The 24,738-nt window shown below is 39.1% G+C and overlaps 1 protein-coding gene across 1 annotated transcript; it reads right to left on the bottom strand.

Moving 5' to 3' along the window:
* Positions 1–1,771: 1,771 nt before the first annotated feature.
* LOC131243616 (uncharacterized) lies at positions 1,772–24,189 on the bottom strand. The gene is made up of 10 exons (XM_058243101.1): positions 23,762–24,189; positions 16,522–16,607; positions 15,752–15,818; positions 7,354–7,496; positions 7,134–7,182; positions 6,856–6,993; positions 6,682–6,762; positions 3,611–3,787; positions 3,446–3,532; positions 1,772–2,178 (listed from the first exon to the last, which is right to left on the bottom strand). Exons 1-10 carry the CDS (start codon positions 24,131–24,133, stop codon positions 2,116–2,118), a joined length of 1,263 nt encoding a protein of 420 aa, XP_058099084.1. The 5' UTR covers positions 24,134–24,189; the 3' UTR covers positions 1,772–2,115.
* Positions 24,190–24,738: the final 549 nt, after the last annotated feature.

The raw sequence follows: 24,738 nt of genomic DNA, 5'->3' as shown, positions 1-24,738 counted from the left end.
ATCCGCGCCGGTCCACGACGCTCATAAGCCGGGCCCGGAGCGTAGATGCCTTCGTCGCCCATTAAAATGTTCAGAAGAAACACACGTGTGCGTAGAATTTAGAAAATTGGCATTTTCAAGACTGCACTGTTTAATCACATGCGTGGCCCACCTAATGAGTGTTCCGGCCTTATTTTGGGGAAGGGATATCTGGGCAGTGGGGCCTGTCCGATAAACTTTTTGGATCTCATCCATTCAGACATTGGCCCGCGCACCTGAAGGAAGCAGTGCAGATGATAACTTTCTTTAACCGTACGGATGGCAGTTGTATCACAATCAAGAACGTCCAAATCGCTGACCGACTTATTGATGTAGCATAACCCAAAGATCTCAATGGGAAGATGGCAATAACCATCTGAATATTCCCTTGGTATTTGAACCACTCGCTATTTTAATTTGAACCGTCCATTTGGTACCCATCAATTGGATGGTTAGATTGCGGTATCAGCGTGATTTTCTGAGATATGCTCCATCCTCAACGTACTATCATCGGAGATGTCCTCGTACACGGAATCATAGAATCTTGATACACGGGCAGTTTGATGATCCGAGTCGTTAATCTGATGGGACACTACCCAAGTTAGGAAGATTCTAGCAGTGGACCACTTAACAGTTACGAGAAGAAAGAAAAAACCAACAGTTGTTCCGAATAAAGGCCAAAGATCTTCTATGTATCCAATTAGCTTCATGAATCGAGCTAGAAAGCAGGCCTAGGCCCAGCCCATTGGGCTTTAAATTAATTTCAGGCCGAAGCCCGCCAGGCTTATAAACGACGGGCCTCTGTTAGCTGAAGGAGCACGACCTTTATCTGACCGTAAGAAAACTGTTGGCCAGCATGACCCATTCACAACATAATACATATTCCTCCAAGAGCTGAGAGATCCATTCGGCCACACTCATACCAACAGGTCTGCAATCCAGACCATTGATCTGATGGGTCAAGATTTGTTTGGGTATACCCCAAAAGGCTTCCAGATTGGAAGATCCGAACCCTTCAATATTTATCCTAATCCATCGGATTTTGGACAGCTAAGTTCAATTTAAAAATTAAAAATAAAAATCAACAATTGAATAGTTACAGAGCTGCCCTCTAGGGTTCACACAAGTGGGCCGCAAGATGGCTCACATCCAACACGGTACCATACATGTCGCAATGCTGCCGTCCATCCAACTCGTCTCTATGCAAGGGAATGATCCAACGGCCAATTTGATTAATGAGCCCATAACAGACCCAACAGCTTTGTTGCGCAACAATCTCCCACTCTTAAAGATTATTGGCAGCAATCAACAGGCATTTCAAAATTGAATTATTGAAACTTCTATTAAGAAATGCATGTTGAGATTCCCACCAGCTTTGGTGGGATGGCAGCAGATACAATGTGTCTTTTGACTCTCAACGTGCACATAGGCTGTTTTTCGGACAATTAATCTTAGAATATCAATATGGCACCTGTGATTTCAAATCCAAACCGTCTGATTTACCAGGAACGGTTGGATTTGACAGAATCATGTGAGAAAATTTCATTCACCTTATGAAAATCTTCCAAGCTTCCACATCACGCCACACACACCCTCCATACATGCGGAGATGCAACTGGATGGTTTTGACAGAAAGCAGCTTGCATCACAGCTACCATTCCTACCATTTGGGGGCCTCATTCCCACCATTGGATGCAGGCATTTCAGTGATCCAGACCATTCATCAGGTAGTGTACACCATGCACATGCCCCGAACCCAAAATAGCATGGCCAAGATCATTAAATAATATCCTTCCAACTACATCCATATTGGAATATGGTACCAATATCTGACAGAAGGTAAAAATAATGGCAATACAAATACAATACATCTATCTGATGGATGGAATCAACGGCTGTGCCGAGGAATGACATCTCCTCATGTCTCTAGCTCAAGCACAACACTTATTGTAAATTCCTTCCTGGTTTGTGCAAGCTGGGAGTCGAACTCGAAATCCGATGGACGTGTCAGTATTATGCTAGGCTATGGCAGTGAAATCACAGGTCCCATGGAGGAGTCTACAAAATCTTTGTTGAAAGGCTGACTTCTAAAATCCTTCAAGCACCGATGTTCTCAATGTCGGCACCCTTGTTGATCCTCTTCACGATTCCAGCTATAACCTGAGACATGATCCAAACCAAGCTACTACGCTTATGGTTCTAACTTCAAAATTCTACAACTGTGGTTTTAGAAAAAATGTCAAAATGGCCCATCTACCGTGATTGCGACCTGAAACAAATATAGCATTGACAGGATACATGACTGTTTCTTCTTTTCTTTTCTTTATTTTTTTCGTTTAAAAAAAAAAAAAAATTTCTTTTAAACTCTTAACAAACACCATTTTTGAATTAAGACTGTAGAACAGAAAAGTTATATCGGGTGTTGAGGCGTTGTAAGAACTGAAGTTGGGGGTAGTTTGCGAATTTCGTTCATTTCCTAAACAACCGTTAAAATGGCCATTACTATTACAAATGGTCATGCCAACTTGACCATTATCATGGTTTTAGAAGACATTACAGCAGCCAGCATCTCAGCTATTATAATAGTGATGCCACGACAGTGTTACCTATGTAACATCAACGGGAAGCATTTTTCTTTATTTAACAAGGAAACTCAAATTCCTACAAATAAAAAATAAAAAATAGAGAAAAAAGGTTCAGGCATCTGTCTGCGCCTCTATGGAAAAAAAAGAAAAGATAGACTGATTTATCCTTGGTTCTTGTATCCTTGCAGAATTTATATCATCATCATCTACGCTTTATCCCAATTACTTGGGTCAGCTATCACAGTATTTATATAGTTCTTTTTTATTTTATATGAACTAAAATACATTTGTAATATTATTACACATCTATAGAGACATGTCGGGGGTCTTCTAAAGTCTTCTCATGTGTGAGACAACACGTCTGTGCTCATCACTGGCACACGTGTCTGTCCAAGTTGCATTTGTTTTTAAATATAAAAGTTGTTTGAATGAAAAACCATCAGGTCAACTGTTAAAATATTATAAACATCCTAAAAAAGGGCTTCTTTTTTTTCTTTTTCACTTGTTTCTTCCTCCTTTTAGCTTTTAGAGGCAACTGTTTTAACAGTCACTGTCACAACACAGGGTTGTTATATTTGTACAGAACTGATTATAAGACCTTGCTTAGGGGTGAATCCATTGGCCACAAGGTTTTAAATAATGGCATTGCCCCCGCATTAGTGATAAAATATGTGCTGATATGGCCCCATATCGGTTCATATCGGCCAACATATCAGCCCCCATATCACATATCAGGGTGGGCCGATACGGCCGTATTTTATTGGATATTTAAAATCATGGTTGGCCATGGTCATGGACAGAGAACAGAAGCATAGGGTGCTTCTTACTAGAGCAGATTTTACCTTTCCAGGTCCCAACTCGTAGCTTTTTGTGAGCCCTTTCCCTAAGAGAGTCTTCACTGTTGTTTCCCATTGAACAGGGGATGTCACCTGAGATATTCTAGTTAGTCTCCTCATACAGTAATTGGGAGGAGTGAGTTGGAAAATTTGAGACATTAAGAGGTTCACCTGGCGTGCCAGTATCTTCTTAATCGTGTCAGGATCTGCATGTGGCTGTGCATCCACATTGGATATGACAGGTATTCTTGGGGTTCTGATTTCTGTTGCAGCTAAGGCAGCTTCCAATCTCGAAACAGCTGGTTCCATGAAGCTGGTATGGAATGCACCGGCAACAGCAAGGCGTACCTGAGAAACAAAGAAGGCATATCTGAAATCAGCTTATTTGGGATTCGGATTATCTTGCATAACGCCAAAAAAAAAAAAAACACCTTCAATTTGCAAACAATCGTTGAAGTACTTTAATCCCGCATGCACATCTACATGTGGCCACACTTCACAATCTGGCATGCATTGGTCATCTGATCCATGCATCAGGTGGGCCTACCATTTTGGTCATCATGTTAGCAGGTAAGACTGGGTTGCATGTTCTCCTCTCTCTTTTTCTTTTCTTTTTTTTCCTTTCCTTTCCTTTTCCTTTATTTTTATTTTTATTTTATTTTTTAAATTGCATCAGATCACTACTCCAGGTACCATTATCAGAGGGACCGGACCCACTCCCTCAATTTGGTAGTGGTTCTCTAAAAGTATTGTCTCGAATGTTCCTAATTGGGTGCATGTTCTCACATCCATCAGGAAGTAAACCTGTGGGCAAACAATCTTAAAAATTATAGAGTGCTCTTCTTTGTTGGAATCGAACCTTGCATGCATGGAGAAAAAGCAGGCTTAGAGTTAGGGTCAGGGAGGCTTTCAAAACTTCAAATGCAGGAGATAGGAAGCATTAGGATAAAATAGTATTAAAGAATTTAAAATATCAATTTATATTCACTAAAATACAAAAATTAACTTAGTTGCATTTATAGAAACTTAAAGCAGTTGGGTTTATAGTTGACAAAAACTACTAAGAGCTAAATATAGCCATGGGGGTATCAAGATAGCGGTAATTGGGGGCATAGGTGCAAAAGGACCTATGATACCTAGGGTAGCTTACATGTTGCAATAAAACATGGTAACAGTACTGATAAGAGATACCATACAGTACTTGTAGGATATGTTCTGATGGAACCATGCTTATTAGGTTTGTCCTTTTTCATATCCTAGTATCTTACTGGAGAAATTCTTTAAATACCGATACTTCCATTAAACTTAGCTTCCCAAAAAGATTAAAAAGTATACATTATTTAATAAAGTCAAGAAATAATAGAATGGTATGATGATGCTCATTAATTAAATCAAATAAAAGACAGATGGAGCCCAGCTCATTAGTTTCACCAAGCTGTTATCACTCTTGGAAGGACACCCCCATGCATGTCTTTAATGATGTCGATATATCCTCCTAGGAACTCCTTTCCTTCCCATCACACACTACACAACCTTCCTTGGTAGTCTACTGTATGTTTTCTCCAGTCCTATAAAAACCACGTTAAATATGATTCTTTTTCATGATAGCTTGGCAGAATTTTGATGATCAGCTGCCTCCCTGTCTCAAGTCTCAACCCTCAACCCTGAAGCTGGGACCAGCAAGTGCAAATGCTGTCAGCAACTGCAACTACTGCCAGGAAGATTTTCAGATTATCAATAAATAAATCATTTCAGCTATATTGCCGCTACCTGGGAAGACAGTTTGTATTATCAGAAGAAGGATATTGATAAGGGAACTAACAGTATGGTGTGGCTAGTGTCGTTTTCAAAATAGTTGATTTGACATTTTGGACATTTTGTCACTATAATAATGAGGAGAAACCCTGATTTAGATGCCATTTTTGGTTCACAGAAGTTCCACAACAACAGTCTGGAACTATGTAACTCGGACATGAACAAGTTTGTTGGTGTCAAACATAAACTGGATAGCGTATGCATCATAGCCTTGTCCCCACTGGGTCAATCAAAATTTGAAACAGGAATTCTCATGATTGCTTTACAAATGCTTCATGACGAGCCGCCTACCCAACATCAACTCTCCTCTCTAGGAACCAGCTGGGGTATCACACCAGGTGGCATTGTTACATAAATGGATTTACAACTGAGCATTAGTATTAACTACAATTATGTTGAAATATGACAAATATACTGGCAGCTTAAAGCATGCAAAAGCCATGCATGATGAGAACGTATTTACAAACTAGAAAATGTTACAACATTCAAATAATTGAAAGACAACCCATCATATGGTTATAAAATCCTAGAAAATGAAGATAGTGTTAGGAAGTCAATCACTAATCATCAACAACCAAAAGTGACATTAGGTAATGCAGGGGCACACTTGGTGTGAGCGGCCCATGTGAGGCGGTACCCGTGTGATGTGGGGCGGGTTCAGCCAAGGTCCTAACCCATGAGATGTGGGGCCTGGGCTATGAGATAAAGGGATTAATTCGCCAAGCTTTATCAGTTTGAGCTTTTAGAGTAAGTGGTTAATTGTCTTGCATCATTAGGTCAATGGACTTTAAAATCATTGTAGGTCACAAAACCTAAACAGAACTTATAGTAACTAAACTAAGCAAAATATAACTTCCCATGGGGGGGGGGTGGCTACCATCTTATTCTATATAAACCCATAAGAGAGAGTTACAAGGCCAATCCCTGGTTAAAAATATATATAAATAAATAAATAATAAAATAAAAATTAATCACATTGAGAGCATGGACAATCCAAAACTTCTGCGCCATGTATAAATTTTATGCGAAATGAGAAAACTCGTCCTAATTAGACTAGAAAATTAAACATAAGAATTACTAAACTTAAAAAAAATATATCTGAGTTTTATCCAGGAGTGCTGGACGGACAGACAGAGACATGCGTCAACACTTGACACAGCATAATTTCAAATGAAGTGCCATGTCTCTGTTACATAGGTTTGGCTGCATCCCTTGTTCACGCTCCGCATAATTTTATTTTATTTTTTGAATTTATTAAAATCAAAGGAAATACAAGCTTTTCCATACTTTCGATTTCTCTACCACAAACATAATTCTTTCACAAGAAATACAAACTAAATTTGCAAAAATACAGTGAAGCGTAATAATGTGTGAAGCTTTTATCAAATTATGGAAAAATGGCAATTAATAATCTAGGAGGAACTAACCGTCATTCGAGCCTTAAATGACTTTGCCTTAGCTTCTACTGCTTCCACACCTTTCACACCTCCAGAAACAGCATAGTTACCCTACCATCGTGGAATGAGTTTGATGTCAAATATTGAGAAATAAAGAAAGGCTGCCTAAATTGGCTAAAAGAAAATACTCAATGACAATCTTACTGGACAAAGGAAGTTTGCAATCTGAACTTTATTTTTCTCATCTACTTCTTCATTAGCTGCATCACATAGTAGCTGGACCTTTTCTGAATCTAGTCCTATTACACTAACCATAGCACTGTTGGCAGCATCTGCAGCTTCCTGAAGAAATTGAAGAAGTATTATTGACTAGCAAAATGTCTTGAATCTATCAACACCATTGTTTTGCAAAGAGAAACTACTGATCATCTACCTAAGGAATGCAAAGAGAAACTACCCCTTGAGACAGTTTAGATGCCTACCTGCATGGCTTCTCCTCTGAGCTTGACCAGCCTGAGTCCATCCTCGAAGCTTATAGATGGAATCCATAGACAAAAAATTAACAAAGGTTATAACATTATGTACATCAGAGAACATATTTTCAATGTTTAGCTCCTCAAGTATACATCTTTGATACAAAAGCATGAAAGTTTATTGGTCAATTAATTTGACTGTATTGATTCATATGGTACTTTAATATACCTGAAAGCACCAGCAAATGCAAGAGCAGTATATTCTCCCAAGCTAAGACCACATGTGACATCTACAGAATCAATTATCTGCTGACCTCCATCACGAGCACGAAGTACCTCAACAGCAGCTAGACTTGTGACATAGATAGCTGGCTGCAAAAGGATTATTCTTTCAGAAACACAGCATAATCAAATGGAACATGCCTGCCCTTGTAGGTGCTTTTTTATAGCAGTTCACGTCAAATGGTTTTCTAATATAAATAAAGGTTTGTCATTTTCAAGGGTTTCTTTTTATAGTAAGTACTTTATGAATGAAGGCCGGACATCTGGGCCCTATCAACAACAGATAGGAGCCAACAGTATCTAAATGATACGAGATTGGATGGACCATATCAGAGCTGAGACGGACAGCCTTCTTCCAGCAGTCCATCAAGACACTACAGGAGTGAGATGGAACTATTCCACTTCTCTGATACCATCAATGGTTATGATCTTATGATCAGAACCTATGGACAAGCATGGTCACTCCCCCTTTCCCTCTCTATTTTCCCTCATAGGTTATAGATTTTATTTCCTTCGAGGAAATTCCACTCCTTATACCAGAGAGGATTGGAGTTGGTTAGGATATGGAAAGATGTTATTCCCATATCCTCTAATCTATCTCCATCTCCTTTCACCTAGTTTTGAATTCAAAAGGATAAGAAGAAGAGGATACCAAGGTATTCAATAATGATAACGCTAGCCATAACAGCCAGCCTTATGGCCGTTACGATATGGGCAGTTATGGCCATTACAGCCCTATAACGGTCAGATTTTTTTTGAGGAAGAAAATATATTGGCCCTGTATCACCTTGTTGCGGCCATTACAGGGTAATTTTTTCAGAATGGTTGTCACAGCCCTATATCAAGTGACAACCCCTGTCATTACCATTTCGGCAGTTACCTAACAAGTTTTTAATACCATGGAGGATAAACATGCGGAGTCAAATGAGGGGAAACTGTGTGAGACCCACCCAGTAGTGGTTTGCCCACAAGCTCAAGTCCAACATCTCCACTTCATCGCATTGTGGGAGGGTCAATGTTTACTGTCCACATAGCTCATTTCATATCAACAAAATACAAAACATCTTCATAAAAATTTAAATAAATAAATAAATAAATAAAAGGTGCGAGACTAGCTAGAACACTGTTGTCTTCTTACATGTGTTTGGGTACTAAGTGACTACCTAACTAGCACTCAAAAACCCAAACTTTGATATGCCTATCCTATTCCACATGAGGACACCGAATGGAGTTGACTCTTTATCTGGAGTACTCGTCATCCAACATATGAACTTAATCAACTTATCAAGTTTATGTAATATATATATATATATATATATATAGATATATGTTTTCGCAAACATTGCTTTAAGCACTTATAAAGTATGAATATAATACATTAACTTTCGAAAGAATATTTTTGCATCCAACAATTAAAAACTTGATACTGCCAGCAAGTCTTCATGTATGTATTAGTAGTCCTAAGAACTTCGTATAACTATTAAAGGATTTTCCCCATTGACTAACCCCTATTCCTAGCATAACCAAGTCCACTCCAATCCATTTGAGATATCATATTCTAAAGTAGGATCACTCAATCTCATCATCCATGCACAAGGATAGTTATGAACACAAAGTCACCTACAAGAGTGGCTACTTGCACAATGTAGAGTCACCTACGGGAGTGACTACTATTATTTTGTAGGTAGTAGGTACACACACATGGCTACAATCCGCGCTATGGTATCCAAAAACAATTATGCAATGGTAATGGAAAAAAGTCATTTTTTATTTTTAAATTTATTCGTAACCTATATCATAATGGTAACAACGATGGCCATTGCGGCCACCATTACCGTTATCGAATAACTTGATAATAGATAATACTAACTATATGTTGGGTTACATGCAGATTATCACATGTAAGTTATGCTCATCTTATTCCTCCACGAACTGGCTTTTCAATCAGGCTATAACGTTTGTTGCATAAAAGAGCAATCGATTATGATTTCATTATTTCAACTTCTATTAGTCTCATCCTCAGTTTTTAGAACTGAAGGTGGATACGATGCCTCACATTTTGTATCTGCATCTTCTATTCATTGTTACGAAGGGCAATTTACATCTCGGCATGTAAACATCACCCTAATTGTACCTTATCTTGTATATAAGGGTTGATATTCTCGTGTGAGTGGGTGACTGGCCTCCCAATAATAAAGGAGATCTCAAAAAATAATGTCGATGATCTACATACCCGGCTAAAGATTGTGCGCAATGCAATACATATAAACCGAATGACCATTAGTTATATAAGAGATAAAAAGGTACAAACAAAAGTACATATAGGAAATAAAAAGGTACAAATGAAAGTACATATAAGAGATAAAAAGGTACAAACAAAAATACATGAGAACATGACTCGATACCTTCTCAGGCCCATCTACCTAACATGAACTAGGAATAGATCTTTAGCTATTGGTTTCATCATGGAATCCACCAATATTTCTTTGGTGGAGATGTAGCTAAGCACAACCCTTTTTTATCTTGTCCTAAACTTAATGGTATTTGATTTCGATATACTTGGATTTTTTATGATGTTTGAGACCATTTGCCAAGTTAATGGTAAAGGTGTTGTCTATCTTTTTTTAAAAGGTACAAATGTTTTGTCTATCCTCAACAAGGGCTCACAAATGCATGATACAACACCAACACTTCATAAGAAATTTTGGACCCATACATATCCTAAACAACATCACATCATGCAATGTACTCGGCACCCATTGATTAAAGGGAGGTGGATGTTGGTTTCTTACTCTACCAATAGATAGCACCTCCAACTAAGAATACAAAACCTGACGTTGACTTTCCCTCATTAGGGTCGTTTTCCCACGCAACAAAAGAAAAAAATTTGATGCTCAAGATTTGTGCCTCCATAACACAACATCAACTCCTTAGTTCATTTGAGATAGTGCAAGCTATATTTGACGGCTTGCCAATAGGATTGTTGGGGGTAACTCAAATATTGGCTGACCACACCAACTACATGTCTAATATCAGGTCTAGCGCATAACATGACATACATTAAGTAACCTACTGCACTCGCGTAGGATACTAAGAAAATAGTCGATTTCTTAGCATCGGGGGGCTTCTTATTTAATTCAGTAATCTTCTCCATAAGGGTTTCAACTGATTGAGTTTTCCATCTTGAACTGATTCAAGATTTTCATTATGTAGGTGTTTTGAGAAAAGCCTAAGAACTTCCCATAGCAATCCTTGATGATCTTCATCCTGGAATAAAGTTGGCTTCACCAAGATCTTTTATCTCAAAGTTATGACAAAAACCAAGCTTTTAAATCATTAATAATTTTATATCATTACCAGTTAATAACATGTTGTCAGCATAGAGAGATGGTATCAAAAAAGATCTTCCAGACCACTTTAGATACATATATCGATCTTCTTCACTCCTCGTAATGTAGACTTGGACAATGGGGTCCACTTGTGGGTAACATCCTACATAGTTTCCCATTTGTCCAACCCTGCATGCATATCTCCTCCTTCATATCCTCTTGAATTCAAAACCAAGTGAGATGAGTATCCTAACCAACTCCTATAATCCTCTTCAAGGAATTCCCTCGATGCAAATGCACTGGAAGAAACATATGAATTGAGACAAAAGAGAAAAAGAGAGGGCAAAACCATGGTTGTCCATATGCTCCAATTATATGACCAGAACCTCCATCATATCGAGTAGACCATCCTAATTGTGATTGAGGGGTGGAATAGTCCCATCTCACTCTAGTAAATGCCCGTCTTGTAGAGTGAGGAGATAGAGATTGACTGAAGGAGATAGGGATAACATCTTATTCCTATCCTAATCGATTCCTCCAATCTTCTTTGATTCATATAGGAGAAAATAAAGAGTAAAGGAGATAGCGATCATGCTTGGCAATAGGCTCCAATGATATGATCAAATTCATTAATCGCATCCTGTGGACCATCATAACTGTGGATCAGAGGAGCGGAATAGTTCCATCTCGCTCCTATAGTGTCTCAATAGATCACTGGAAGAAGGTTGTCCATCTTTGCCTTTGATAAGATCTACCTAATCTCAAATTGTGTAGATAATGTTGGATCCTTCCTTTTGTTTGTAAGGCCTATGCATCCAACCCTCAAAGTGGTATTAGAACTATCATCAACGGATCTCTAATCTATAAGGATCACCAACTACTGGATCAAGAAAGTGGTTTGTAGAAAATGGTCCCTTCTGTGGTGCCTTGAGGGTGACTTTAATGTTATTCGATTTTCTTTTGGAAAATCAAATGGTGGTCACCTTACTACGAGCATGAAATCCTTTTCTGATCGGGTGGGTTTTAATGATTTGGTGGATCATCCTCACCTGAACGTTAAATTCAACTAGTCTAATGGTAAAAAAACCCCGATCCTTTCTCGCCTCGACAGGTTTCTTGTTTCGCTTGACAGGTTGGATGCATATTCCCCAAGTTTTCCAAAGTGGGCTTCCTCGACCTATTTTCGACCACTAACATATTTATTTGGACTCAATCAAGGAAAGTTGGGAACCTAAGCCCTTTTAGGTTTGAACTATTGTGGCTAGAAATTGCTGATTTTTTTCCATTGGTTGGCAACCGGGGGTCCTTGTTTTTCAATTTCAGGTGAGGCTGGCTCATCCTTAGTCAAAGGCCTAAGCTCGTCAAAACTGTTGTGATCAATTGGATGAAATCCTCTCTCGTTAGCATCGAGGTGGAAATTAACATTCTTTTGTCTATTACTCAGCGCCATTGGATGCCAAGAGTTCGGACCCCTCTCTGTTACAGATGGGATTCTAGGTCTGCCTTGCTTAAAGAGTGCTCGAGCAAAGTTAATCAAGAAGAAATTTGCTTTCTTTTGATGGTTGGTCTTGTCCTAATCTAGACAATCTCTCTTTTCCTCAGATCTTTGTTGAGGAAGCCACTACCCTCGAATTCCCCTTCTCTGAAGTGGAGATTAAGGAGGTGGTGTTCTCCCTTAATGGGGATAAGGCTCCTAGCCCAAATGGATTTATGTTGGCTTTCTTCCACGTCTTCTGGGAAGTGATAAAAAAGGACCTTATCAATTTCATATCTGAGTTCTTTTCCTTTCATCAATTACCAAAAGCTATGGGAGCTTCTTTCATCAATTAGCCTATTACGGAGTCCCTACAATATTCTGACCAAGGTCCTATCTAAGTTGTTTCCGAAACCCAAGCTACCTTCATGGCTAATCGGCAAATCTTAGACCATGCCTTGATTGCTCGTGAGTGTATCAACTCTAGGAAGAGAAGGCAGAGGTGTTGTTGTTTGTGAGCTTGATATCGAAAATGCTTTCGATCATGTCAATTGGATTTATTTAAACTACACGTTACATTATCTGGAGTTTGGGTTAAAATAGCATAACTAGATTAAGAATTGCATTTGTCTACACGCTTCTCTGTCCTTGTTAATGGCTCCCCCCACAGGCTTTTTTAACTCATCCTGGAGCCTAAGACAAGGTGACCCGTTGTTCCCCTTTCTCTTTGTTATTGTTATTGGAGGCCTCAACAGAATGATTGGGAAAGGTGTGTTAACCGGTCTCTACAATGGCTTGGAGGTTGTGCATTCGGGGCCTTCTGTTTCTCGTATCCAGTTTGCGGATGATAGATTGCTATTTGTGATGCTTTTGTGGTTGCTGTAAAAAAATAAAAAAAAATAAAAAAATAAAAAATAAAAAAAAAACCTCCGTAAAATTGTTTGATGTTTCGAGGCCATCTCTGGCCTTTAGGTAAATCTTTTCATAAGTGAAATGTAGGGTATTACACTCTCCTACTGAGGTCTTCAGGTGCAAGGTCGGTGCTTTCCCGTCCGCTTATCTTGGCTTACCTCTATGCATAGAAAAACCGGCCAATCACCTTTGGGATGTTGCCATTGAATGTGTTGAATGGAAGTTACAGACATGGAAATGCCATTACCTCTCCTTTGAGGGTCGCCTTACCCTTATAAAAGAAGCCCTACCCAACCTTCTCTCTCTCTCTCTCTCTCTCTCTCTCTCTCTCTCTCTCTCCCAATGACCCGAATCTATTCTATCCAATTTGGAAAAACTTAGAAGAAATTTCCTGTGGAAAGGAAATGTAGATGGTCATAAATTCAACTTGGTTCGCACTTCGCATAAAGTTTGCAAACCCTTTCGAAGGGGGAGCAGGTATTCGAGATTTAGTAGTTTACAATTCTCCTCTCCTAGGTAAATGGATTGGTCAGTTCTGCTCGGAATCAAGGTCCTAGTGGAGATAATTAGGCCAATATTATGGTCTTGAGGTTTGGGAATGGTTCACCAAGGCACCCTGTCTCTATAGAGCCTCCGCTATCTAGAAAGTCATCTCTTCCATTAGGCCTCGCTTACTTGATTGGCTTTCCTTTTCTCTAGGAAATGGTATGAACATTCAGTTCTAAATGGACAAGCTTTTGATAAGCCTCTTCAAGCCCTATTTTTAAGTCTGGCTCCTTTAGCCACAAATATTTATGTTTCCGTCTCAAGTCCGCAATTTGGTGTCCCCTTTGCAGAAGGTCTTTGTTGGAGCTAGAGTTGGACTTTATCCGGCTGCTAAAGCTACTGAGGAACTTTCTTCCTCCTTTGGATTAGGCTACTCTATCTACTAGCCATTGTCTCCTTCCGATCCGAGTCAGCGCACCTTCCCCTTTCGTTTGGACTAATAGAGTGAATAGGAAGTGTAGAATTCGCTCTTTGTTCAAGTGCTTCTGCTCCCCTCCCGATCTGAGTCAGTGCCCTTCCTTCGTTTGGACTTACGGAGCTAAAAATAGCTAAAATCTCTTGTTTTCCACTTGAATGTTTCCAATCTATCCGTTAATCAAGTAGGTCACTCATGAACAAATAAATAGCCAGTTTTGAGGAATGAAACTAGTCATGATAGATGGGTCGCCTTGATTGGTAAATTTTGTAGGATATGACAAATGTACATATAAAGTCGAGCTGGGTGAGGCCATGTCGGGGTAAAATGACTTGAGCCCATGCTCGACCCCAAAAATTGAACGGGTCATGCATGTGAGGCCCAAGCCCAGCCCATGAGCCAAGCTAAGTCCAGGCCCAACCCGAAGCCGGTATGGTAGGCTACCTGGCCCATTGCAACTCTCACCAATCAAACAGTATTTCATTCATCCCTACAACTAATGGACAATGATTAATCCATTGTATGGCCCTCCTAATGAATGCACGATCTGGAACATGGGTCAGGTGCTGAGCCAAATAAGCATAGCAAGGATTCTCTATCCAATGTCATGTCCTATACAATGGGCAATCGCTAAGTCTACTAGATGGATGTTTTATATTCATCGATGCACAAACCATTAGCTTGACGTGCCTTTGAACCTTTTTTATTTAAAGCTAATATATTTCTTGTTCACAAGATTGATGGTAATTCACATGTAGAAACAATAGTATATTAAGAGAGGTGCTTTAGAATCTAACGAATTTAAAATTAGTCAGACTAAAACAGAGTATATGAAGCTTAATTTTAGTAACAATAAGAGTGGGAATAAGGGATTGGTTAAGATTTCTGACCAAGAAGTTTCCCAAAATGACCACTTCCAATATCTTGGGTCGATAATTGATGAGTGGAGAGATTGAGAAGGATGATGCCCATAGAATTCAAGCGGGGTGGAAGAAATGAAGATGTGCGTTTGGAGTTTTATGTGATTGTCGTGTACCAATCAAACTTAAAGGGAAATTCTATAGGATTAGCCATAAGACCAGCCTTGGTTTATGGGGCAGAATGTTGGGCAGTTATGGAATATGTTCACAGGATGTGCAGCTGAAATGAAGATGTTAAGACGGATATGTGGCAAGACAAGGAAAAACAAAATTAGAAATGGATGCATTCCAGGGAACTTAGAAGTAACACCAATAGGTAATAAGATGAGGGAAAGTATGCTTAGATTGACTTCTCAAAAAAAAGAAAGTATACTTAGATTGTTTTGTTCATGTGCAATAGAGACCAAGAATGCGCCGGTTAGGAGTTGGTACAAGTTGAAGGCTCTAAAAGGGCAATGGGAAGCCCCAAAAGGACATGGGTGGAGGTAGTAAGAAAAGACTTGATGATCTATGGTCTAACTAAAGTTTTGGCCCTTGATAGAGTGGAATGGCAGAAAAGGATACATGTAGCCTAACCCAGTTAATTGGGATAAGGGTTAGATGATTATGGGGATGAGGATGATGACAATGATGATGTGTTGTTGTCATCTTTCAACGTAAAGTATAAATTGTAGACATATAATTATAACAAACCATCAAAACTTGGAGCGAACAATAAAGGAAATTTGTATCAATGGGTAGCAAACTACCTGACTTATAACTGTTGAATCCAACTTTTCTTTTGGTCCGTTGGTGCACACATCCAAAAGATCAAAACTGAAAGCAAGAAGAATGTGCAAATATTCACATGGAACTCTTGAAGAATATAATTCACATAGAAGCCATTACTATTTCAAGCAAGGGTTTTGCTAATTTCCCCTTTATGGGACTTAAGTAACATCCCCAAACATTTTGAATGATAGGTGGGATTCCCAATCATCAATCGGGGCAGTTCATCCAATAGTACCATTGGGAGCCATGGTGCAAGAATCACACCAATCGGATGATCCTAATCCTTCGAATGGGGCCAATTTGTTATCACTATCCATCGTAAATAAGCCATAGATATGTATGGTCAGAATCATCATACCAAAATGCTACTTCGGAATCATAAGCAATGCAAGCTGGAATCTATTGAATAGATGTTTCAAGATGAGGATTGGACCTATTTGTTTCTCTGCTCAATCTTGACTGCCCATTTTCCATGCTATTGATCAGATGTTTAGAATCATCCAATTGGTGTGATTTTTGCACCATAGCTTGCTCCTCGTTGCACTTGCATGAATGAATGAACAGTTCTAATCGACATAGGTCATTCCATGTATTATTGAAAAGATTTGAGGGCACTGCAAGCATCCCCATGAAGGTGGTAAGTTAACAAAACCCTTCAAATAAAATGGTATGCTTGAAGTTTGCATTACAAGCAAAACAGAAAATTATATATATATATATATATAATTTTATTTTTTTTTCATCCTACCCAAGTATTTCATTCGCCTTTTGGAATACGGCAGCAGCAGCTTGAATATTCTGAGCATCCTTACCCATTCCCACAGCTTGTGCACCCTGATACATGATAACAAGATACGACATAGCATGCCACACAATGAAGCATTAATGCTAATATGTCACCTTGATCGAAAGAATCAGTAAATAAAGGAAACTTTTGTGTCAACATTTCCTAAGTGAAGGTGTAAATTTGTCTACACTTTTTGAGAAAAAAGAATGTTTCACGCACAATAACTATGAACATACTCAAGAACATTCCAACCATAAAGTCCACTTGGGAAGGCTGGATTTCCCCAAATTCTATAAGAACTGTTGACATACTAAATACAACATACCTCATCCCCTCAGGGCCTGTTTGGCGCAAGGGATTAGCTGGTATTAAGTGAGATGGAATTTCAAATCCCTCATAAGAAAAATCATCCTTTGTTTGGTTCGTCATATCAAAGCTAGGGTTTCTAACTTAGGGTCCTACGCTGGTTCAGATGATGGAGCAAGGAGGGCTTTACCAATCCCTTCCGCTGCAAGCAGGGATCTTCAGAATCCTTCGGATTTCCTGCTAAAGCTTTTACGCAGAAAGTTTTGTTGTGTTGGGAAGGAAGGTGGGGCTCACCTTGATGTTTGTGAGGAATCCAATCCATCGATCCGCTTTGCGAGATCATTTTAGGGCATGCAACAAAAAATGAGGTGGATCAAATCTCAAGTGGGCCACACGAGAGAAAACGGTGAGGATTGAGTGCCCACCGTTGAAAAATTCATATGGCCACAAAAGTTTTGTATCACGCTAAGGTTTTTTGTGTTGTCAGTTCATCCCGGCAGGAATGACCTTATAAATGGTTGGGATGACATATAAACATCAAGGTGGAGACGGGAAGGTTTCAACGGTAGGAATTTCTTTCCTCACTGTTTCCTCTCATATGGCCCACTTGAGTTTTGGATCTGGTTGACTTTTGGTAGCATGTCCTAAAATGATCTCACAAAATGGATGGATGGGGTGGATTCCTCGCAAACATCAAGGTGGGCCCCACCTTGCTTCCCAACGTGGGTTTTCAAACACGATTTTTGAGATTGTAAGTTGTTTTTCATATACAACCAAACACTATATGGAATTAAATTATGTATTTAAGCCATACCTCCTAGATGATCCAAACACCAAAGTGAATAGGCTCACTCCCATGGCATTAAGAGACAATCCATGGACAAGTGCATTTATTGGAAAAAAGCAACTCCATCCCACCTATTACCAGCTAATCCCTTGCGCCAAACACTCCCTTAGAAATTACTTGGTGTTTTGCTAACCTTACCAACCTTTTGACATCATAAAAATTTTAGTTGTTTCTTCTATTGCCAGTAGTCCAAGCTACAAATTCAGTTAGCTTGAAATGCTTCTCTTGCCTATTCTGATGCATGTTAATATTATATTGATCTACTTTCAACGAATTACAATTTCAGGTATCTAATATATGTGAAGCATATCCTTCTTTCTTTCTGACAGATAATCTGAAAACTTTTATTCGAAAGGAAACTTTTTGTGAAGCATAACCTTCTTGCAAGCAGATTGATGCAATTTTATTTATTATTTATTTATTTATTTTTGAAGACATGGGGTGTCCCCACCTCTTTTTTGAAGTGAGACTAATCCTTGCGGATACACGCAATCACCCACAACCACGTGTATCGGGTAATTGATGCAATTGATGTCGTCTTCCCTAACAAGCTTCAAATATGGAATGTGACTGGCTCAGCTACCATCTCGTCCATGCAAACAACGCAACCATCCAACAAAATGGGCCATCAAGAATACAAACAAGGTTAAGAAATCAGTAGGAAGGCAAAAAGCATGTCTTATGCCAGGGGGAACAACAAGAACACATTATTACTATGATGATTCTCATTGGCTGCTGTAATTTTCTGAGTAATCATACTTTGATGAACTTTACTTTCATTCACATGTTGAGAACTATCAACATGAAGACTGTTTGCCGCTCATATTTCATTTCTCTTCGGACTTAATATTGATGAGTGTTCACCAGAACTACTAACATGAAGACTGTTTGCTACTCATATTTCATCTCTCTTCCGACTTAATATTGCTTAGTGTTCACCAGATTTGAAAATGATGCCTTTGGTTTTTACTTTCCACTTGATTGTGATGATTTAGATAAATGATTAAATCTAGGTACAACATCTCCATCCAAGTGAAACTCGCAATCCACACCTACGAAATTCCCTGCCAAGACTCCGAACAAGGAGACAAGAAAGGTGCCACAGAATATGAGGACAAGATCTGCAAGTGAGATCTTAGCCAGAAGCTCCATCATCCAGTGGGACAACGTGATAGTGTACTTACTGACAGGTTGATGGAGCAAATCAACTTGGTTCGGACATTCAATGATAGTTTTAACCGGGATGCATACAAGGCTGCACTCTGCAGTGAACGAAATTCAAAAGAATGTTGGGATATTCCTCACTACCATCAATGTATCGAACCATATAAGGACACTAAAGAAAATCTATTTCACTTTAGGGATATGCTCAATGCAAGTGGTTTCAGATGGGACGATGATTTGAAGGTTGTCACCACCCCAAACGAGGTCAGGATGCATACATCAAGGTACATTTCCCCCTCTATACATGGAAGCCACCTCACTTGCTTCTTTGATAAATTTATAATGCATTTGACAATTTTATTCTCCAATGACATGTAATATAAAGTCGCACCCTTATGTAGAGCATGTCCACAGGAAGAGTCAAAAGATATGATGATTGGCCTACATGATAGGGAAGGACCAGGCAACGGGACAACATGTGCAAACAAGCAGCAGAGCAGCACTTTGCCTGCTCGAGGTGGCACAGGGATGGAGAGGACTCGATGCCGGATTCTCCACCACAATATGAAGTGATGATGCAACTTTCTTCAGACGACAATGCAGATAGCAAGCAGGATGTCTGCCATTAATCGTATGACACCCACAATAGGTTACACGAGTCATATAGGTGCCTCTGTTCAAACCAAACTCTGAAAACACATAGCACTCTCAGTTCTAAGAAAATCTAGGTTAGGACATTCTTGGAAGTTCAATTGACAGTGTGGCTGATGCTATGAAGAGCCCCGCGTTAACGATGTCCGAGCATGGGGACATGGCTAGAATGTGTAAGGTTATGACCGCTTTGGAAAAAGCGTAGTGCCTGAGCAATAACAAATTCTTTAGTGTGAGCAACATCCTCTCAAAAGATGAGCAATATGCAGCCCTTTTATTGAATTTGGCTGACGATAGGAGGCTCAAGTGGTTGGAGATGTTGGTTTGGGCCCATGCTGCTTATTCACTATGACTGTTGTAGCTTTATGACATGCACACTGCCACCAACATCAAATATTGTGTTTTGTGTTTCAGAGCTGGGGTGACTGACAGTATATTCCTCCTCTTCGTGTGTCGCATCTTGAATGTGATTGTGAATCGATTATAGCAGGCTGCTTTCTGTACACATTCATCCTACATTTTTGAATGGTTTTTCTGCAACCTGCTAGATGCATTACTTCATCTGATAGAACTTTACTTCTTCTTCTTCTTTTTATTTTTTTGCGATTTTTGCTTATTGTTTCGTGTACGATCCAGGTTCCGATGATTGACCTACGCAAGTGGGTAGGCATTTCCTGCCTTTTGGTTGCAATGGGAAACTGTGACCTACATGATACACCACCGTGCATGTATTAACTGTGGACAGACTATCGCGTCTTAATTTGTGGAAGTGTTATGTTTTTGGACTATTTCTGTATAATGTTTAAGGCCACCTGTAGTGGTGCTTTTATAACAACTAGTTCATTCATATATTGAGTTTGTGATGCAACACAAATATACTTGGTATGGCACTAACATCATTTAAATCATTTCAATATTGTATGATCCGGTACGTCCTCTTGCAGGTAATCTATCTTCCTCTTGAATTTGTGAAAAGTTAATTGAATTCTTGACCTGTATATCCGTTAAAATTTACTTTCATACTATTGACCTACATGAATAACTCGGCCTATGGACGAAATCATTTTCTCGTTGTGCAGTGTGCAATGGGCCGATTTTATATTATCTTCATGGGGAGGAATCCCAGCATATATGACAACTGGGATTCATGCCATGAATAGGTGGAGGTTTAATGGCCAATATGCAGTACACAAAAGCCAAGTGTTAACTTGTGCTCACAACTCCCAAGGCACGCTGTCAGAGTCAGCTGATCAGGAACCCACGACAGAGGATGTATCACCTGCTACAATCGGCGAGGGCTCACAAGAAGAGGTCTTTTGTGACGATCTGAACGCTTTACTTTACCACACACAGCCCTGGGCACAAGAAGGTTTTAACGGGAGGTGTTTCTATCCCCACTATTTCTTACCGTGAGGACCACTTGAGTTTTGGATTTGCCCCATTTTTCGCTTATGTCCTAACATGAGCCGGCACTGATGGATAGAGTGGATTTCTCATGAAAATCATGGTGGGCCTCACAGGAAAGTCAGGTTCAAATATAAACTGAGACATACACCTTCGATGAATTTTCAAATTAGTTTCATTAACGATATACTCTTCTGGCAAGAGATACACATCAAAACCTTCTTCAAACTTTCAAAATTCACGAATTCCTTCTTTTGAGTTACAAGAACATCCCATTCTCATTTTCTCCTTCTCCACTCTTACATACATGATACATCCCATCATTTTCTCGCAACACCATCTTCCCTTCGATTACTCTCTACACATTTTTTGAAGCATTCGATCTAACATTAATTTGAGTCGGACTGAATTTGAACACGAATGGGAGGGCTTTTTGTTGTCAAAATCAACTAGCCATCCTATAGATGCAAAACCCGCAAGATGTCAATTATTTCATAAAGTGAATTCTCAATGTATTTTCTCCTTTTGACCCTAAAGACCTATTTGTTTTACCATTTACATCGGTAAAGTAATGCAAATAAGCTATGATTACTATTTATGCTACATACCTCTCCTATTCATATTACTATTTATATTACCCATCTCCTTTTGACCATTAGTGTAGTGTGTATGAGTTCAAGCTTTTTCCATAGTTGGCAATTATTCCCAGGCGTACCTATGGGCTGTTTAAATATATGAAAGTGGCACTTAAGCCCATAGTGAGTTTGTTACTAAGTTGTTAGTGTTAGTATAAGCTATTCTTAAATGACAAAATGAACATATCCTCGTCCAAATGCAATATCTTACATCCTCCTGTTGTAGTTATCGGAATGACTAATTGCTTTCTTAAACTTTGTTTGTACGTGTGATTGATGTCTACACGTTGAATCAATGATCTTCCTACGGTTGTAGGGGTCACACTAGTTTCATTCCTCACGTTCCTCTATGTTGCAATTGAATATGATTTGTGATCCACCCATGTAGGTTCATGGGTTCAAGCTTGGGTGCTTGAGTTCAATCCCGATTAGGTGTATTAGATTAGATATCCAAACACACTAATTGCAATTACAAATTCGTCAAGTGCAGAGCACCGGAAGAGATTTTTGGGACTGATGGGATGTTTGCCATTTAGATACAAACAATGCATAAGTCACATCACAGTAGCACCTTATGTATCTACTCAATTAACCTAACACTGCAAGAACAAGGTTAAGGTACTTTGACAAGAGGAGACAAGTAACATAAATAGTAATCATAACCTATTTGCAGTACTTTATAAACTTAATTGGTTAAACAAACAGGCCATTAACATCAAAAAGGGAAAATACATTGAAAGTTTCAATTTTTGAAGCAATAGACATCTTGCAGGTTTTGCATATGTAAAATGACCCATCAATTTTGACAACGGAAAAAGGCACCACATTTGTGGTCAAATTCAGTCGGACCCAAACTGATATTGGATCAAATGCTTCATAAAATATGTAGAAAGTAATTGATGGGAATATGGTATTGTGCAAAAAATAGTAGAATGTGATGAAGAGGAGGGAGGAATAAGAAAATGAGAATGAAAGGTTCTTGACTTCTTGTAAAGAAAAGAATTTGTGGGTTTTTAAAAGTTTGGAGAAAGTTTTGATGTGTCTCTGGCAGGAAGAGTATATAGCTAATGGAACTAATTTAAAAATTAATTAAAGGTGTATGTATCAGTTTTTATCTGGAACCAACTTTTCAATCGGGCCCACCACAATGTTCATGAGAAATTCATTCCATCCATCAGTGCTAGCTCCAACTCATGTTAGGACATGAGCAAAAAATGAGGTAGATCCAAAACTCAGGTGGTCCACATGATAAGAAATAGTGGGGATGGATACACTCATTGTTGCCTTTCCCTTGCCTTTCTAGAGCCTTTAACTTGTACCAACTCTCTCCTTCTAACTAGCAATTCTTTGTCTTTGTTGCACATGACCAAACCATCTAAGTCTACTTTCTCTCATCTTATTACCTATTGGTACTACTCCCTAGTCCCCTTGAATGCATTCATTTCTAATTTTGTTCTTCCTCGTCTTGCCACTCATCCATCTCAACATCCCCATTTCAACTAAATTCATCCTATGAACATGTTGTTCTTTAACTGCCCAACATTTTATCCCATAAAGCATGACTATTCTAATAGCTATCCTATAAAATTACCATTTCAATTTGAGTGGTCCACGACGATCACATAAAACTCCGAAGCACATCTCCATTTCTTCCACCTAGCTTGAATTCTAATGGCCAACATCATATTCAATCCCTCCACTCTCATGAATTATTGACCCAAGGAATCGAAAGTGGTCATTTTGGGAACTCCTCAGTCAGCAATCTTAACTAATTCTTTGTTTTCACTGCTAAGTGTTGTCATATGTGGTCGCATAAACAATTATGCAATCGTATATGCCATTTTGAGAGGGTGGACCCCATATGCAATAGTGGCACATGGGGTTTTATGACCATGTTCTGTCCATCAATTTTCACAGCATAGCCCGTGGGATGAATGGACCATCCTGGATTATCTTCATGATGAGTCCCACTATTTGCACGGCTCTGATGTTATAAACAACTGACACATTGTGTAAAAGAAAATGCTGTATGTTGAAGTTTCCACACACCATTGTAATTGAACATTTCTCTCTTCTTTTTTCACACATACAAAATCCACCCATCATCGCTCAAAAAACAAAACCCAACCAAAAAAGGCATTGGAAAATTCACCAAAAATCAGGAAAAACTCAGAACTTCTTTTCTTCAGATTACCTGACCAGGAAACAAGAAAGCGCATGTCGGCTTGTAATCGGCAAACAAGGCGTCGTTTTCTAGGGCACGAGCTCCGACGGAGATGCTCATGAAAACCCTCGATCTGTCGAGATTCTTGCGGAACAAGGTCCGGATTCCATTCCGGGATGGTTTGAAATGGAGATTGAAAGAATCTGATGCTGCTGCATTGAAAGAAGAAAAAGATCTTTTTGTACGGTAGGAGAGGGGTGATGGAATTAGAAGGGAAGAAGAAGACATTGGGAATTTGGAGTGGAGAAGAAGGTGCGCAGGATAACGGAAGGATGTGAGGAGAGCGCTCGGGTTTGAATTTATTGTTAGCACAGGCGTATGATAGCGGAGTTTACAAAGCATGTAGTTCGAACTTCGGAGATCACAAGAGAAATAAAAGAGAAAAAGACTAATTGCACTCTTGAGTAGATCACCAACACGAACACCCTGAGTTTAGAAAAGCAATCCCAACCGTCAAATGGACTTCATATGTAGAGTTGGGGGAAGCGGGTTGTGGAGTAAACCTGTGGGGTCCAACATGGGTGTATGTGTTTTAATCCACGCCGTCCATTCACTTTTTCAGATCATTTTAGAATATGATTTCAAAATTGAATCATATCCAAAGCTCTTGTGGACCACACCAGAGGAAAAGGCAGGAACATCCAAGTCTATAGCTGAAACCTTCATGGGCCCACATGAATGTTTATTTGTCATCCAACATGTTTATGAGATGACACAGACATATGTCAAAAGAAAATGAGAAATATCAAGTTAATCTGAAACTTTTGTAACACCCAATAATTTTTCAAGAGAAATCACACTTTTTTATATTATTATTGTGTGGTTCACTCGAGTTTTAGATATGCTTGAATTTTGGTTGATATGCATCTCTCCACCTGGTTTTTAAACTGTTTTGGATCTGCTCTATTCAAAATTCTGTTTCTTCTTTTTTGGAGCCTGGCCCATTG

The sequence above is a fragment of the Magnolia sinica genome, chromosome 4 (assembly GCF_029962835.1).
Source record: "Magnolia sinica isolate HGM2019 chromosome 4, MsV1, whole genome shotgun sequence".
Lineage (NCBI taxonomy): Eukaryota > Viridiplantae > Streptophyta > Magnoliopsida > Magnoliales > Magnoliaceae > Magnolia > Magnolia sinica.
Note: the sequence above shows the minus strand (reverse complement) of the source record. Positions and strands in the feature narration are given on the sequence as shown.